General features: G+C 38.7%; 1 protein-coding gene across 3 annotated transcripts in view; it reads left to right on the top strand.

Moving 5' to 3' along the window:
• The window catches only part of SLC4A4 (solute carrier family 4 member 4), a 350,693-nt gene that overhangs the window by 218,239 nt on the left and 114,499 nt on the right, over positions 1-17,955 (top strand). For all 3 annotated transcript variants that reach the window (XM_044225660.1, XM_044225658.1, XM_044225659.1), the window contains one exon: positions 14,271-14,428. In XM_044225660.1, the coding sequence (XP_044081595.1) occupies positions 14,271-14,428 (158 nt within the window). The remainder of the gene's footprint in view (positions 1-14,270; positions 14,429-17,955) is intronic.

Here is a 17,955-nt window from a genome sequence, read left to right as displayed (position 1 = left end):
CTTGTTACCATGAGGAATTATGTTTGTTTTTACTCTATAGCTGCACTCATCCTCCTACGTTCTTGTCAACCGTCCATTTATCTGATTTTTCAGCCTTATTCTGGGGAAGGTATCTCTGCAGCCTTCTCTAGTTAAAAAGCCATGCATCTATAAACTTGGTAGAATTAACTTGCCTACAAAAGCACTATACAGGATGGGTATATGGATTTAAATCTGTGCTACAAACTGGGGAAGAGATTTCTTCCTAGAATTCAGAAAATTTTATCTAAATTAAATATGGGGTGGATCTGTCTTTTACTTTATTCCTTTGGGAGAGAAAAATTTTATTGTGCCAGTTACCTCTTCCCCATATATTCTAGGATGTTACTAAAGCTCTAACATGATTATAATTATTGTTAACCGTTCTGTTGCTTAGGTTAAGATGAAGTGAAACTTGAGGGTGCAGGTTGTTTTTAGTGCTCAGTCAGATTTTTAGTGGTGAATTTGTTGTTCATCAATATTGGTGAAATATTTGTGGTTTTTTTTTTTTTTGAAATATTTGTTTTTGATGTTAGGGAGCATTGGACATTTGAAAAAACATATATTCATTTCAGGTCTCCTTCCTTAATGCATAGTTCTCATGTTGGGTGCTGTTCTCAACTCTTCCCCCTCACTCCTTCTGTCCGGGCATTCCACAAATCCTGTATGCTCTGCCTTTTGCTGTTTCTCAAATCTCTTCTCAACATCCCGTCCCCACTGATGTTCTCTTGGTTCAGAGTCTCATAATCCTCCTTTGAACACGTTTTTGAGGGGTCCATTACTAGCTCAGCACTCTGCTTGAGCACTTTCAGACATCATTCATCTACTCCTTTTAATCCCATGATCCCCATTTTATAGATGAGGAATTCAGCTTAGAGAAATGAAGTCATTTGCCTGTCGTTCCACAACTAGGAGGACTGAGGTTTGCTCAAAGCTCTGACCCCAAAGCTTATTCCTTCTCTCTACCTGGATTTAAAACAGCTGGAGAACAGTCACTGAGCTTAGCCTGGTAAAGCTTGGACTCTGGAGACAGACTTTGGTTTGAATCCTTACTCTGCCTTTTCTAGTTTCATAGTCTTAGGTTGTGTAATCTCTACGTCTCATCTCCTAATGGGTAAATAGTGACAACAACAACTTGCTGATAGAAATGTGGTGAGAATTTAAATAAGGTAACTCATGCAAAGTTTCTGGTCTGATATCTGGCTAGGAACTATTGATTAAAAAGATGTTAGTAATCATTAGTATTACTCTTAATAATTTAAAAATCATTATTGAAGGCCAGTGTGCCTCTTGGTGAGGGTGCTTTTTGAATGCAGTTTTATCAAACGGAGACTTGAAATTTTAAATTAGAAGGAATTGAGTGTGCAACCATTCTCCAAAAGCAGGACTGCCTTTCACAATTTTCCTGATAAATCCCAGAGAAGGTTAGGACTTTAAATCACTTTAGCAGGGATTTAAAAACAAAACAAAACAAACAAAAAACAATGAATGGTAGCTACCAAGCAACCCTGATAGAAAAGTTATTTTTCATTGACCCATGCTCACAAGTTTTAGAATGAGTAAAGGCTCTTTGCTTCTGCAGAGACTTTTTCAAGTTTGTTACCATCCAATGGAGCACCTTTCCTGGACCTTCAGTGTCCTCATCTGTGTTTATGTGGAGTCCAAGGACACTACAACACAGGTGCGGTCACCTAGATTCTGTGCCTTTAACAGGCGTTTAGTGAGCACTTAATGCAAGGCTATGCCCTGATAAGGCATCGGGGACCAAAGTAGAATAATATGTGGTTCCTTAATATAAGGTACTTTAGAACCCTTTTTATTTTTATTTTTTAAAATATTTAGAGAGCATGTGGTGGGGGGAGGGAGAGAATCCCACAAGCAGACTCCTCACTGAGTGCAGAGCATGATGTGGGGCTTGATACCATGGCCGGTAAGATCACAGACCTGAGCCAAACCCGGGAGTTGAGAGTCAGATGCTCAACTGAGGTGCCCAGACCCCCCTTTAAAGGTACTTTCCTAATAAAAGTGCCCAGTGGTTGACTTGGCTGTGACTGAATGCTCTGTGATAACTATAATCACAGAGGGAAGACTAGGGTCCGGTGGTAGAACAATGTCGGGGAAAGTTGGGTGCCTCAAGGTCAAGCTTACTCTCCTTACCTTTCTTGGCTAGAGTTTGGAAGCATAAGTTGTATTTAGCATCAAAGGGACAGGGCAGGGAGGGCAGGAATCCAGGCAAAGGACATTTTTCCTCAAATAGATTAATGAGCATTTCAGGTCTCCTTCCTTAATGCATGGAGCAGGTGACCTGCTTATATGTACAGTAGAATTCATGACACAACAATAAAAGAGGAAAATTAACTTCTAAAAACATTACCTAACCAAGTACCACCTGGAGTTTACAGATTCTTGATTTACTTTAAATACTTTTTAAGGTGCTGTTCCCCATATTTGGGTTTCCTGCCTTCTTTCCCTCTCTCTGATCCATTTTATTTTAAGTAATTAAATCCTGTTAAATGTTTTATAGTGTGCCTAATTAAAATTTTTAAAGATTATCTGTACAGAGGGGCGCCTGGGTGGCTCAGTTGTTAAGCCTCTGCTTTCGGCTCAGGTCATGATCCCAGGGTCCTGGGATCGAGCCCCACATCAGGCTCCCTGCTATGTCTCCCTCTGTCAAATAAATAAATAAAATCTTAAAAAAAAAAAGATTATCTGTATAGAGCCCAAGCTATTATAGATGCTTGACATGGGTTTTCTGTGTAAGAGGTTTATTTTATCTTATTTTATTTTTTTATCTATTAAATATTTTATTTATTTGTCAGAGAGAAAGAGAGAGGCTGCACAAGCAGGGGGAACAACAGACAGAGGGGGAATCGGGCTCTCTGCTAAGCAAGGAGCCTGATGCAGGACTTGATCCTGGGATCATGACTTGAGCTGAAGTCAGCCGCTTAACGGAGTGAGCCATCCCAGAGTCCCTGTGTAAGAGGTTTAGAGATTTCAGAGCCCTATCTTCTAAATTTTAGGTAGCAAAATATATTCATCAGAAATGTAAGGGTTTCACAGTGTAGTGAAGTGAACAGAGCATTAAAAGTTAGAATTCATGTCCTGGCTTGGCCATTTAGCTGCATGAATTTCATGAAGTCCCTTCACTTTCTTGAAATTCAGCTTCTTTCACTGGGAAAATGTTTTAATAATATATTTCTCATAAGCTTGCTATAAGAATTCAAGTAAGCTAGTAATTTTGAAAGTATTTCAGATACTGTAAATAGCTATAAGCGTATTGACAGTATGATTTTTTAATGATGTAAGACATAAGAAAATGTGACTAGAGATTTTGACAAGTTGATTTTAAACTAGGTCAGTACTTGAAATTTCATCCTATTTAGGAAATCAGAACTAATGGATTGTACTTAATGTTATATTTAGTTTAATAGCCATTTGTGAATGTGCTGCTTTGCAGAATCATTTGCATTAATGGTGGTAAGATGTCTATATTTGGAAGGAAAAATTAGAAAATCAAATTTTCACCCTCAGGGGACTGTTTTCATTTTGTATTTTTGAAAATGGAATAAACGAAAGGAGAAGAGTGTTCAAAAAGTAAAAACATGTAGCCACAGAGCCTTTTGGCACCTTGTCTGAGTTAATTACTTTGTACTCTTTCATATTTATTTTATATACTCTGGAAATCTCAGATCATGTCATAAATGTTCACTACTAATAACATTATAAGTGATTGCCTAGATTTTGGATTCTGTAGGTGGTCAAGCAATAGCACCTATTTATTTATTTATTTATTTATTTAGTCTGTCTATCTATTTATTATTAGGCCTCTTGGACTCTTAGGCAGTGGTTATTAAATTTAACCTTTGGAAATATTCTTCTAAATCACAGCTTGAAGATAACCTAAAGGACAATCAGAGTTTCCATTAAAAAGTAAACAAAAAATGTGTATAGTAATTATTCCATTAGTTGTTTGTTTACCAAAGAAGTCCCACAAATTAACTTAAGGGATGAGTAAAGGATATCTTCATGTAACAGAAACATTTTAAGATGCTTTTTTCTTTAAAAATTTTTTTTATTTTTTATTGACATATAATGTATTATTAGTCCCAGGGGTACAGGTCTGTGAATTGCCACATTTACACACTTCACAGCACTCACCATAGAAAATGCTTTTTTCTTATGTGGTCTTTTTCTTATGTGGACTGTTTACGCTTATGAAACAGTGATTCTTATTGTTTTCCTCCTTCTGCCATTTCCCAGTTAGGCAACCACACAACGAGAAAGAAAGGAGATTTAGGAATAGAGTGCTGGAATATGTTGAAGAGATGGTGTTTGTCTAGGCTATTCAGAAACACCAAACCCTTTTCCTCTGTCCAACATTCTCTTTAGAAGATCATCAAGGGAAGTGTGTACACAGAAAAACAAAGGCCACGAATCCTTTTATTACTGGCTGAACCTTTGGCTGCAAACCCCAAAGTACAACCCTGGTGAACTAGGTGGAGCCTTCTGCCTCATCTTGGTAGTTGTGAAGAGCATAGAAACAAAACAAGCTCCTTGAATTTGGAGCACAAGAGTAGGCCTGCATTTACACTGGGAACCCCCAACTATGAAGAAAGGCCAGAATAGAGCTTTTGGTGAGAATAGCTGTTTTTCCCATACCTGGGGGGAAAGCTGGCATAGGCTAATTGATTTAGAATTTGACTATTTTGGATCAGCTCTCTTCTTTGTATGTGGATCAAGAGGGCTGCTGGAAAGTAGTGAGGAGGATGGGAGACAGGGACAGTCAACTAACCATAGAAGCCAGCTGTAGGCACTGCACTGGTTTCCAGCCATTACTCCAGGATTCCCAGAGTTTGAGTACTCCAAGCAATACACATAGTTCTTGGTAGGTCAAACATATTTCAAAAGTTATTCCAGGGATTCATTTTCACAAGGTGAGTAGCCTTGTGATGGTTTGCTTCTTCATGCTAATACTGTTGGAAGCTAATTTTAACCTGAGGACAGTATACTTGATTAAGTTATATTATATTAATGTTAAATAGTGGGCTATTAATGGCTTATTTACTATTGGAAAATAAAGGTGGGCATATATCACTTCAGACATAATACAGTCAGGGGTTATCCCTGATATGCAAGATAGGAAGAGTGAAGAGAGTAGGGAGATTTACTTTCCATGTTGGAAAAACCAAAAAGAATGGAGAAGGAGTGAGTTCCACATTTTCTTTATATCTTGCTAGGTATTTTACCTCTTATCTCTTCCAATCTTTACAAAAGCCTTTATGAATTAGGGCTGTGGAATATGTTAAGTTTTTCACTGTTCTTGATTTCCTTTAAGGATTTTTTGTCAAGAGAGATCTATATGTAAGCCAGATTTGCAATGAAATCATAGTTTATTTATTAAGAAACTCATTGTAGTATACATATTTTATTAAGGTAGAGTATATGTGTATGATTTACATATACAGACATTTATAAGTCATTACTTGATGATTTTTCACATGTGCACATATGTATAATTGTTACTCAGATTATGAAATAAAACACGACCAACATAGTATATTTGCTTGCTTTGTCATGATTTCTTTTCTTATTTTTATTATTTTCTTCTTTATACCTTCTTTGGGTTTCATTTTGTATTCTCACTTCTTGAGATATATATTCATATCATCAAGCTTTGGCTTTTCTTCTTTTGTAATATTTGCATTTAAGGACATGAATTTTACCCAATCTACATGTTTCACTATATCCTATAAATTTTAATATGTCATATTTTCATATTATGAGTAATATTGACTTTAATAAGTCAATAATGTATCTTTTAATCTTCAAGAAATCTACTTTGATTTAAAAATGATTCTGCTGAAATTCTCTATATTGTAATCAATATTTTAAAATATTACTGTTGTTTCAAAATGTGTGTAGTAATTATAATATGTAGCTCTCCTATGTTTTTAATTTCTGGTTTTTCTTTCTCTTTGGTCCCAGTCGTTTGATTTTATCTGCTAGTATGCCTAGTAATTCTGATTGACTGTCAGATATAATATGTACATAGTAGAGATAATTTGATACTCAGGATGATACTTTTGCTTTTGGCTGGCATTTAGGTGAGGGACAGTTCACCCTAATATTCAGTCTGTAATTGAACTGATTGGAAGCTGGGTTTCAGTCTCTATGTGGATTGGTCTTTTACTAGTTTGCTTTTAAGCCTTGGATCTTGTCCTTTAGGGGTCCCAGCTGAATGCCTGGCACGTTTGTCCATTACTTTGAAACTGCTGAAGGCTCTGCTCAATTTTTGGAGCTCTGCAGCTACCTAGAAATCATAGGATGCCTTTAGAAGAAAATCAGAGCTGAAGTTGGCCTTACCTTTATGCAGTTTCCTTTTTCAGGGATATTGGTTCCTCAAGTTTTTAATGTCACAATAACTTTCTGATGCCTTTAAGCAGATTATAAAAATTCTTCAGTTTTTCTTGCTGGAAGGGTTGGTGTGATGCAAGCTAGTTTACCATAGCTGAAAGTGTTTCTCTTAGAAACATTTTTTTTTAGGTTGGACATTTTTAGTTCACTAAATACACAGCTCCAGGCCTACAACCACCCACACGGACTCTAAATCCTGGGATTCATAGACTTAAGAGACATGTGTTATGATAGAGAAATATAGTTGAGCCTATGAAACAGTTTCTGAGTCTCCTTACCTAGCCAGCCACAGGGATAAAGATGTCAGCTCTCTCTCTCTCGCTCTCTCTCTCTCTCGCTATCTTTTTAAATCCATTCACTTGTCTTTCTGTAAGAGAAAATACTTGCTTCTTGTCTTCAAGGCTCTGTAACCTTCCCAGTAGAAAAAAGTACCAATGAATTTGTCAAACTCTACTCCATCAAATTGGCCACATTCCCCCTCAAGGTGTAGAGAGAGGGAGGGGACAGAAGCAGAATCATCTCACTCTTGTGAGTGAAAGAGCACTTTTTCCCTACCCTACCAGTTCATATTGTTTGCATATAGTAAATGAATAAATTTATACTCAAGTAGCATAATTTCCTAAGATGCTGTTTGACCTAGGCATTCTCTCATACTTTTGAGTTCTTGAATCCTAAAGGTTCCATAGCATGGATTTATTCTCCAAAGCCATTATCTGAGGCACCACTCAAGAGTCAGCCTCAACGAGATTAAAATATAGCGTGACCATATAATTTTTTTTTTAGCACAAGACATTTTTGAGAATGAAAGAAGGCAATAGCTATTATATCAGGAAGTGGGGTAAACTGGGACTGTCATGAAGAAACTGATAGGTATGGTGACCCTACTTTACCACAAAAGATTTCTTTGCAGTGGAAGGATATAGTTTCAGAGTGATCTATAGTGAGCTTAGCAGATGAGTTTGTTTGGGAAGGAATAAGAGCTATAAATTTTCAGAGAGAGTGGAAGGAGGGAAATCAGCAGGAAGAAGAAAAGAAAAGCTAAGAGGAAGAAAAGAAGATAGGAAGGTACACCAATAAGAAAGCCAGGATTAAGCTCTTTACCCAGGAAAGCAGGTGGATGTTAGCATGTAGACATGAATCATTAAGCAGGATGAACTGAGAATAAATACAGATTGGAAAATTAAACTTATTCTCCTTGAGAAAAAAAGAGAATGCATAGAATGCGGTAGCAGTAGGTGTAAGCTTTGTAAAAATAATGAGAAAGTATCCTCAAGTTTATATGATTTTTAAAACATCACTTGTAGTAAGAACATCAAACAGCCCATAGGATCCATTCTAATAAATCAGATTCAAATGACAAACCATAAATATTCCTGGTTAAAAGTGATACTTCATAGTTGACACACTCACTTTAACATATGCTAATTAATGGCAGACGAAAGAGGTAGGGTTTCAATGACTAAGTGATTGGGAATAATATGGTAGTCTGGGCCTACTTACCAGGTGATGCTGTTGGTCCGAGGGTGATAGTAAGGAGGCTAGGAGAACACAGTGTTAATCAAATGGTCATCTCAGTCACTTTATGGTTGGTTGACCATTACTTAGTAATGGGTCCCATATAGAAAACCTAAAAATTACCTTCACAGAAGAGGGCAGGAGAATCTAGGACCTGAGTAGAGTACAGAAGATTGACTTTTCAATTAGCTATAAATGATGCATATCACTTGTGAGAGTAACTTTGATGTTATCTCACAGAGCTATCATCCCAAGTAACTGATCTCTTTCATAATCAGTCCACTTGTTCTGCTTTGTCCAATCATAATCGCTAGTTTCTTGGCATGCTACTACTGTGATCCCTGAGTCTTAGAACACCACTCAGAAAGTAAGGAAGTACAAGAAATTATAAAAATGAACATGTGTGGCAGAGGACAAGCCATATACTTCTGAGTATTTATAGAAAGATCTTACCCTGAAAGAAAGAATACAAACTAGTACAAAAGGAATCCGAAATGCACACATCTGGCTGGATTCACAGAATTGGTGGTGTTCCATTTGAAATCAGTTTCGTTGAGATCAAGTTTGGTTAAAGGAATTCGTATTCACTGTGTGTGTTCTCATAGTTGACCTTGCATAAAATCCAGGCTGTGTATCCCTTGGAGAAGCAACTAGTGATATATAGGAAAGGAATGCCAAACTTTATCTTTGGAATTCAATCCAGATGAGTTTATTGGGTGATTTTCAACCTGATTTGAAAGCCCTGGATTCTGCTCTCTCTTTCATTATTTGCTATTGTTCTTTTAGTTTCTGGTTATTCTTTACCTTTTTGTTTAATGTTTATGACTTTTTCTTAGAGTAGGGTATGTCTCTTCTCTGCAGTGCCCACTACCAGGGTTTAAGCATTATAGGCATCCATAAAGTTTGAAGAGAATTAAATGGAATTTAGAGTGGACTTAAATGGGAAGTGAGAAAATTTGTCCAAAATAGCATTTTTAAATGTTTTCAGGGGCACCTGGGTGGCTCAGTGGGTTAAGCCTCTGCCTTCATCTCAGGTCATGATTTCTGGGTCCTGGGATCGAGTCCTGCATCGGGCTCTCTGCTCAGCAGGGAGCCTCCTTCCCCCCCCACCCCACCCCCTCTCTGTCTCTCTGCCTACTTGTGATCTCTCTGTCAAACAAATAAATAAAATCTTTAAGAAAATGTTTTCATATCATAATATGCCTTATATATCTCCGAGTAGGAGATAAAGCATTCCTAGGCTTATAGGCATATTCAAGGCTCTGAGAATATCTGGAGTATAGAAACATTTAATCTTATTTGACTTATATTCCTCAAATATATTTGATAAATACATTTTTTTCAAAGGGTCTGGACACTTCAGTAGACAGAAATCACCTCAAATTAATTTAAACCCAACATGGAATTTTCTGGCTTATGCAATAAGTAAGAATTCTTGATGAGTTCACAGAATGGAGAAGCTGCAGGACCTCAGGGCCTGGGACTTGGGACTCAGAAATCTCTCTTGTCATCTGTTTTTCTCTCTTGCTTTCATCTACTTCCTTTTGGCTGTTGACCTCATTCTCTCCTAGTGTGGACAGTCTGTGACAGGCTCTTTCAACATGGAGGGGAACAACCTCAAGTGAAAGGAAAAATGTTGATCTTTATACAAGTAAAATACTAATTAACCAAAAGGGTTTGGTTCCTGCCTGAGTCACATATCCATCCTTTGGATCAATCACTGTTATCAGGGGAGGAATCTTCTAAGATTGGCAATATTCAGGCCTTTTGTCCATTTAGATGGCCTGGTCAGTGTGGTTATGTCTAGAACTTTTAAGAGAGGCGTTTGGACAGCTTATTGGGAAGAGCAGAAATAAGAACCACCCTTCATTCGGTCAATAGATATTTATTCAGCCTTTCTCTTCAGGCACTCTTTAAGGCATTAAACGTACAACACTGAACAAAATAAATGGATATTTCTCCTTTCATGGAACTTACTTTCTAGTGGGGTGGCAAGTAGTAAAGATAATAGCTAAAACATGGCATGTTTGTGATAAGTACAAAGAAGGAAAAAGTAAAGTAGGGAAAAGGAGTGAAAAGAATCTGTGGGGAGAAGGAAGTTGATATTTTAACTAATGTGGCTGGGGGGAGATTCACTGATGAAAAGGTGACTTTTAAATAAAGATCCAAAGAAAGTGAAGGAGGAAGCTATGTTTCTTCCAAGACATTACATTCAGAAGCAACAGCAGGTGCAAAGGCCCTGAGGTTAGAGTGTACCTGGCATGTTTGAGGGAGGACAAGGAGTCTGGAGTGGTGGGCATCGAGAAGACTGGAGGAGAGCAGGAGGAAATAAGGTCAGATTGCAGAGAAGCCAGATGATGCTGAGGTCGTGACTTATCCTCACAGCATTGCCTTCCCTCTTAGTGAAATGACTTTGAGAAGCAGAATGGCAAGATCTGACTCCTGATTTGACTGCTCTGGCTACTTTGGTGAATAGACTGGAGGCGAGAGCAGAAACAGATAATCTAGCCAGGAAGCCAGTGCTATTATCCTGGAGAGAGAGATGATTGTAGCAGATGATAGTGGACGAGGATAGAGGCAGTGGAGGTGGTGAGAAATGATCAGATTCTGGATATACTTTGAACGTGGATTCGATAGGATTTGCTGGTAGAATGGGCATGGTATGTGAGAGGAAGGTAAGTGTCTAAGATGACAGTAAGGTCTTGGCCTGAGCAATGAAAGGATGGTTGCCATTAGCCAGATGAGGAAGACTACAGGAAGAGCCAGTTTGAGGAGACTGTTGGGTGGGCTCAGTTTTTGGATAAGTGAAGTTTGAAATGCTTATTAGACATCCAGGTGGAGATGTTCTAGGTCTGGAATTCAGGGAGAAGGTCCTGGCTGAAGATAAAAATATGTGAGTCATCAGCATATAGAAGGTGTTTGAAAGCATGAGCTTTGATGAACTCACCCAGAGAGTGTGTGTAGATAGCAAAGAGCCACTCAGGGGCTGAGTTCTGAGGTACCTCAGATACCATACGTGTTTATTTTAGAAAAGCTGTTAGTTTCTCTGAGAACACTAATATTTCACAAACACAGTTTGAGATCTGCTGATCTAAAGGAGCATGTCTTTAGAACTACATCTCTTTAGAACATGTAGAATATAGTTTACTTCCTTTGGCCTTAAAAATATACTCCTATTTTTCCAATATGGGGATGATAATCTCATTAAATGTAGCATAGCACTTTTAGACATTCTGTAGAGGAATATAATTGACTGTGGGCAATTCTTCATGTGTTCTGAGTCAGGTAGTTAATCAGTAACAGATCTGGACATAGGTTCTAGAGTGAGACTTGGGAAACTAATCTTCCTGGGCATTTGATGGATTTTGGTCTGATTTTTAGTGCTACAGAGATCATTCTTTCCATTCATAATATTTATTACAGCTGAGTTATGTGCAGTGTAGTTGCCCAGCACAATGGGGGATAGATTATTCTCACCCTCAGCAAATTTGGGGAAAAGATTTAAACTTTCAAAAGTATGATTCAGAAGTGAGTGCTTCCAGAGTTCCCAAGAAAGTGGGGTTGAGATAGTTAAATGGCTTATACTTAGATGTTTAGAGGAGGTAGAAGGATGTTTAGAAAAGGTAGAAATGTGGAAAGGAAAGTTTTTATAATGAATGTGGGAGTCTACAAAAACTGAATAAGATTATCAGATTACCTGCCTAATTAGACAGAGCAAAGAGTGTGCTGGAGAGATGGGAAATAAAATCAGATTATTATGGAGCTGTTCGTAGTGGGAACTCTCTGGAAAGAACCCAAGGAAGATTATTCTAGGAATGATATTTTGTTAGGCATTTGTGCCACTTAGCTGTACCCTGTTCTCTACTCTGTGTTTTGGAAAACAATTCGTTCTTGCAGCTTCCTTAGGTGATAATAACAGTTTTGGCTATTTGATGTTTTTTAGACCCTTCCCATGGCTGCTGCTCTTTCACTATTTATAGACTCAAATAGTTTTTTTTTTAAATATTAACATTTCTTGGAGGACTAATGGTATAAACTTTGGAAAATTCCCTTACTTCTTAGAAGTAGTCATGTTCCTAACATCTAAATATATTGCCTTTGCTTTTTCTTTGTGTTTATTTGGTTCCACTAAATTATTAGCCCTGATGTCCTTGCTTTTTGCCTCATAGCTTGCTTCTTAGATGAACTACCAAATTTTAAAAATTCTGTAAAAATGCTAATAAGGGTGATAGAGTTTTAGGGATTACTTCTAATGTCACTTATTTTCTCCAGTTAATAACTCTGCATATGGGGGTGACTGGGTGGCTCAGTAGGTAGAGCATTTGAGTCTTGATATCAGGGTTCTACGTTCAAGCCCCACATTGGGTGTGGAGCTTACCAAAACAAAACAAAACAAAAAAACAAAAACAAAAGAGAGAGAGAGAAAGGGAAAAAACCTCTATAAATGGAAATTTTTATAACCCCTATAACTTTTTTTTTTTTTTTACTGTAACCTTTTTATTAATGGGGGAGATTGGACCATGTCTGCCATTTCAGCAGTAATTCATGACAAAAAGTACCGAGTTCACTGGTAACTTTTGACCTAAGGGAAGGGCCTTTATATTGATGATTAGTATATATCAGAAACTATGCCTTTCATATGGCCCTGCAAAGTTCTTATCTCCATCTTCCACGATTGCTGAAATGTCTTCCTTGAGCTGTGGAAGGTGTTTCCCATTCACTGAAGAGTGCTTGAACAGGCCTGTTCTAAGTGGAACTTGAGGAAGCCCAGGAAAGGGACAAACAGCACCTGTAAGTTAAGCTTTCCAAGTGACCATAAGAAGCAACCTTTATTCCCTGAGAAAAATCTCTTTATACTTTTACCCCCTCCTCAAATTTCCACCTACCATCACCCCCTTCCTCCTCAGCTTACTTCTCAGTTCTTGTTTCCATAGTTCAAGGTTACTTGAACTACTTTGGTTGTCCCCTGTATCTCCTGCAGCAGTAATCTGTCTCATTAACATTCCGAAGTGTTAGCACACTTGCCATTAAGAAGAAATTCTCTATTTTATGTTTTCCTTTACCTACTTTCCTATTCCTTGCCTTTTCTTGGTAGCAGTATTTCTCAAAATAATTCTCTCTACTGCCTGTCTCCACTTCTTCACTTCCTGTTCTTCACCGGGCACTCTGGTGTCCACCGTAACTGCTCTTGTCAAGATCACCCAGCACCGCCATCTTGATGAATTCATTCATCCATTCTTAGTTCTCATCTTATTTGAACTTTCAGCAGCCCGTGACTCAGCGGATATACTTTCTTCATCAAGCCCTTTCTTCACCTGATAGTTGGTGTATCCTGGTTTTCCTCTGACCTGACTGGCTGCTCTTTGAAGGTGTCCTTTGCTGAGATCTCCTCCCATTCCTATAAAAGATAAAGTGGCCCAGTGTTTAGGTCTCATCCCTTTTCTCTATCTACACTCACACTCAAGGTTGTGTCATCCTGTCTCATAGTCCTAAATTCTCTTTATCTGGTAATATCTTCTAAATGTATGTCTTCCAACTTCACCTTTCCACCTGGGTTTTTAGTAGGCAAGTCCCACCTAAAACTTCCCAAACTCCTTATGGTGGCCGTGAAGGCTCTTACCACCAGCCCCCCACACCCGTGCAATATTTCGTTTCCTGCTGTTTTCTCTTCTTTGCTCCTTTAACTACCCCCCGCACTCACCTCTTACTCTACCTGTCTGCCAAGCTCTTTTCTGCCTCGAGCCTTTGCACTTGCTGTTCTCTTTGCCTAGAATATTCTTTGAGCAGATCATTGCATGGCTTGTCCCCTCAATCCAGTGTAAAATGTACTTCTTCAGAGGCTTTTCCTGACTACCCTGTCTAAAATAGTACCTTCCAGCCTGTTTTATTTTTCCTTCTTAGCACTTATCACTACTTGAAATAATACTTTATTTCTCTTCTGTTGGAATATGACCCAAGGAAGAGAGAATTTGTTGATCTATCCCTGTATTTGTAGGGGTTAGATCAATGCCTGGCTCATAGTAGACTCTCAACTTACATAATAGACTCTCACTTATTGAGCAAGTGAATAAATAAATAAATAGTTTTATACGTAAATGTAGTTTTAGGTGTAAGCTATGTGATTATACCTTTGATATTTTTTGAATCCAAAGTACAGAGTAATGTTTATATAATAGAAGGGTTAAATGTAATAGAAAAATGGCTAGCTAGAGCCTGTTGTGTGTAGACTCATATAAAGGAATTGCCTTGGGTGATATATGGAGTATCTGTTTTTGTTCCCTTCTCTGGAAATAAATTGTGTTTTCTTGGCTCTTCCCATGCAGCTGAAGAATAAGTTCATGAAAAAACTGCCACGTGATGCAGAGGCCTCCAATGTGCTTGTTGGGGAGGTTGACTTCTTGGATACTCCTTTCATTGCCTTTGTCCGGCTCCAGCAGGCGGTCATGCTGGGCGCCCTGACTGAGGTCCCTGTGCCCACACGGTAAGCTGCTCCCTGACCTGCTGGGGTCTACTATGTGCTTACAGAGTGGTTTTGGCTATAGAATCAAGGATGCATCCAGAGCACGCATCTTGGAAAGGTTTGATCTGAAATAATGATTTAGCCTGTCTTTCATGCTATTAAATTACTTGGCACTTATATAATAGTAATAATAACCATTATAATAACTATTTGGGCCATGTACTAATTTATTTATAAGGATTAGTTGATTTAATTCTCACAGTAATATATATATTTTTAAAGTTTATTTATTTTAAGTGATCTCTACATCCAGCATGGGGCTTGAACCCACAACCCTGAGATCAAGAACCCCTCTGACTGAGCCAGCTTCTCATAATAATATATTTTTTTAGATTTTTATTTATTTATTTATTTGACAGACAGAGACCACAAATAGGCAGAGAGGCAGGCAGAGAGAGAGAGAGAGGAAAGCAGGCTCCCTGCTGAGCAGAGAGCCCAATGCGGGGCTCGATCCCAGGACCCTGGGATCATGACCCGAGCTGAAGGCAGAGGCTTTAACCCACTGAGCCACCCAGGCGCCCCACTCATAATAATATTTTTAAAGTTTAAGTATATGGATTTTACAGATGAAGAAACTGAGTCCGAGAATTTAAGTAACTTGTCCAATGTCATACAGATGGTAAATGCTTCAGAGTTCAGAGTTGCTTTGGGTTGCTCTACATTTTATCAGATAATTGGTAACATACACATACACACATACACATGTGTGTGTATAAATATATATATGTGACTACGTGTATATATATATATGCACACATATAGAAAAATCATTAAGCTGCACACTTAAATATGCACACTTTTACTGTTTTGTGTAGTATCACATCAATTCTGATTCTGAAAGGGAGCGTATTAGGATTATTACGACCATGTCCCCACTGCACCAGTCTAATCCACCTCGCAGCTGAGCTCGAGAGTTTGAAGCTAGACTTACCGAGTGCTGTAGGTAAACAGGAGTTAATACTTCAGCTTGTGCTAAAGAAGCATTTAAAGAGAAGTTTGTAATCTTCAAGTTGACATCATAGAATTATCATGTGAAGGGGGTGCTTTTTTATGGGCAAGGACAGGTGACTTCCATCTCTTTTAGGTTTCCTCACGTGAGCAAGAAGGGTTGTGACTCCTCCTCAGTGATCTCAGATGGTCTCAGCCTCATACCCTGAGACAAGGGGCTCCGGGTTTGCTTTGAGCCAGGTTGGGAGAGAAATGAGAACCTTTCCTTGTGGCCTCCCGAGTCATAGATTACAGGCTCTTTTTTTTCTTTTCATACAGGTATTTTCTCCTTACTCTTCTATTTCTTAGACACTTAAAATGGGAATAATACTAGTAGGCAGTCAGTGGACAAATGGCAAAGGAAAGGAAATGATTATAGCTTACTCAATTAATGGGATCATCACAATTCGTGTTTTCCGTAACTTGGTTGTTCACTTGAAAACATTCCAGCCGAGCCTTGCAGTTCTACCTGAGCAACCACCTGCTGGGCTGATCGCTGACTCAGATGATGGCTGACGTCCAGCTTTTGTGCCCCTATGGTTTCTTTCATGTCTCTTTGGACTAATTTTACTGGGGCTTGAAGGAAAAAAAAAAAAACAAAACATGTCACGAAGTGTTCAGTTGCTCTTGCGTTTTCATTTTTCTTACTACTTTTCTCTAGAAGCTACAAGAAAAAATATTTTAAAGGGCTTTTTATTTAACAATAACAGGAGTTCATTGTGCAGCAAATCATGACCATTTGTGTATCTCTCTTATCATCTGCTCCTGTCTGGCTCATTCTTTTCTTCTGTACAGGAGAGTGTTTCCAGTCTACAGGTGAAATACAGCATCATTTGAATGAACAAAAGATGCTCGGCAGTTCAAGGGAATGTAATTCAATAATGCCATAAAACTATTTCAGGGCAATAATCTGAACAATATAGCCAAGCATGTTAACATTTTTCCAGGAAACAGTTTTATCCATTTGCTGTCCTCTGAACCAGTGCATGCTATAATCACTGAGCAGGGAGTCTCATTAGCCTTTTTGTGTACGAGTAATGTGGGGCCATTGACAATGGCTGCATCCTGTGAAATCCAATCAAGGAAATCCCACAAGGAGCGAGGAAGTCATTGTGAAGGACTGTCTCTGTACTCAGTGGTGTGCTTTAAGGGGCTCCCCTGTCCTACTGCGGGGAGACCTGAAAAGTCTGGTTTTGTGGACATTTGCTAAATGTCATTTTTCCTTGAGAAGGAGGAAGAAAGTTATGCTCTTACATTTATGATTGTTATTATTACTCTATGTAATAAGTAATATTATGGCCATGCACTTTTTAAGAAGCTGGATCTAGCAGCTATATGTAGCGACAAGGTTCTCTAGTTAGTTACTGGCTGAATGTACTTGAGTTTGGTGCTTGGACCTGGACTGGGGCCAGCTGAGTGGATGCTACCTGCCTAGGGACCCTTCTTGCCATGCATGTGAAGGCAAACAAACTGTTCTTTGATATTTGGCGACTTGTTAGGATAGGTTTATGATTCTCCCAGGATCTTGTGGACCCTTGGCTCACTGTCCTCTTCTGTCTGTCCACGGAGGTTGCCACTCACTCGTATTTATGAGCGATGTAGGGGATAAGTAGTATTATTCCCATTTCACAGCTGAGAGATGGAGGCGACGGGGAGAACCATGTTCAGTGCTAGAAACAGAACTGCAGATTTCTGACTTGAAGCCAGGCTTTTGGGGAGAATCTAAGGAGCTAGGTAGAGTGGATTTGAGCAAAGTACATGAAGGTTTTCCCATGAAGAAAAATAAAAGACCCTGATCAGTTTGCTCTTTTCTGATCTTGATTTTCACATTTAAGGCAAATCCTATTCAGTAAGTTCTGGTCCTCTACAAACTTAGAATGTTTACCCTTCCCATATCAGTGTCAGTTAATATTATTTTATGTGATACATGGTGATGTGCCTGAGAGCAGCCGTTTGTGCTTAATTATCAAAACCATAGAAAATCTCATTTTAGGGATTGGGATGGAGATCCCGCTACTTCAGTCCTGTCGTGTCCAGCAGTTCAGTTGCTAGCTGCTGCTTGCCATATGTAATGTGGTTGGTTGTGGTGCGTTTGTGGTCCTCATTTATCTCTTGTGGAAGCTACGGTTTAGCCATCGTTTCCAAAGCCGCTAAATATGAATAATGGCTTATTTGATTCACTGCTGTTTTGAGAGCAGGGAGTAAACGATTGGTACATGCTGAGTTTATTCTAGAAATAGCTGTGATATATCAGGAAAGGGGGGTGCACATCCTTTCTGAAAAGATTGAGTGGTTTAGGAAGGTTGGCTCTTTTTCTGATATTATGCCCTGTTTCTGCCTATAATTATTTTGTGAATGTGAGTATAGTCCATTGGTTCCGGACAGAGATCATCTGGTACTTATTTTTGTTGTGGAGAATGCTAGAGGCACCCTCCCCAGGCATAATTAGGTCTGTGAAAAAGCTCACAAGAGTAGAGGAGCCTCATGCAGATTCTTGAGAC

Source organism: Neovison vison, chromosome 11 (genome assembly GCF_020171115.1).
Source record: "Neovison vison isolate M4711 chromosome 11, ASM_NN_V1, whole genome shotgun sequence".
Taxonomy (NCBI): Eukaryota; Metazoa; Chordata; class Mammalia; order Carnivora; family Mustelidae; genus Neogale; species Neogale vison.
This window is presented reverse-complemented; position numbering and strand designations above follow the sequence as displayed.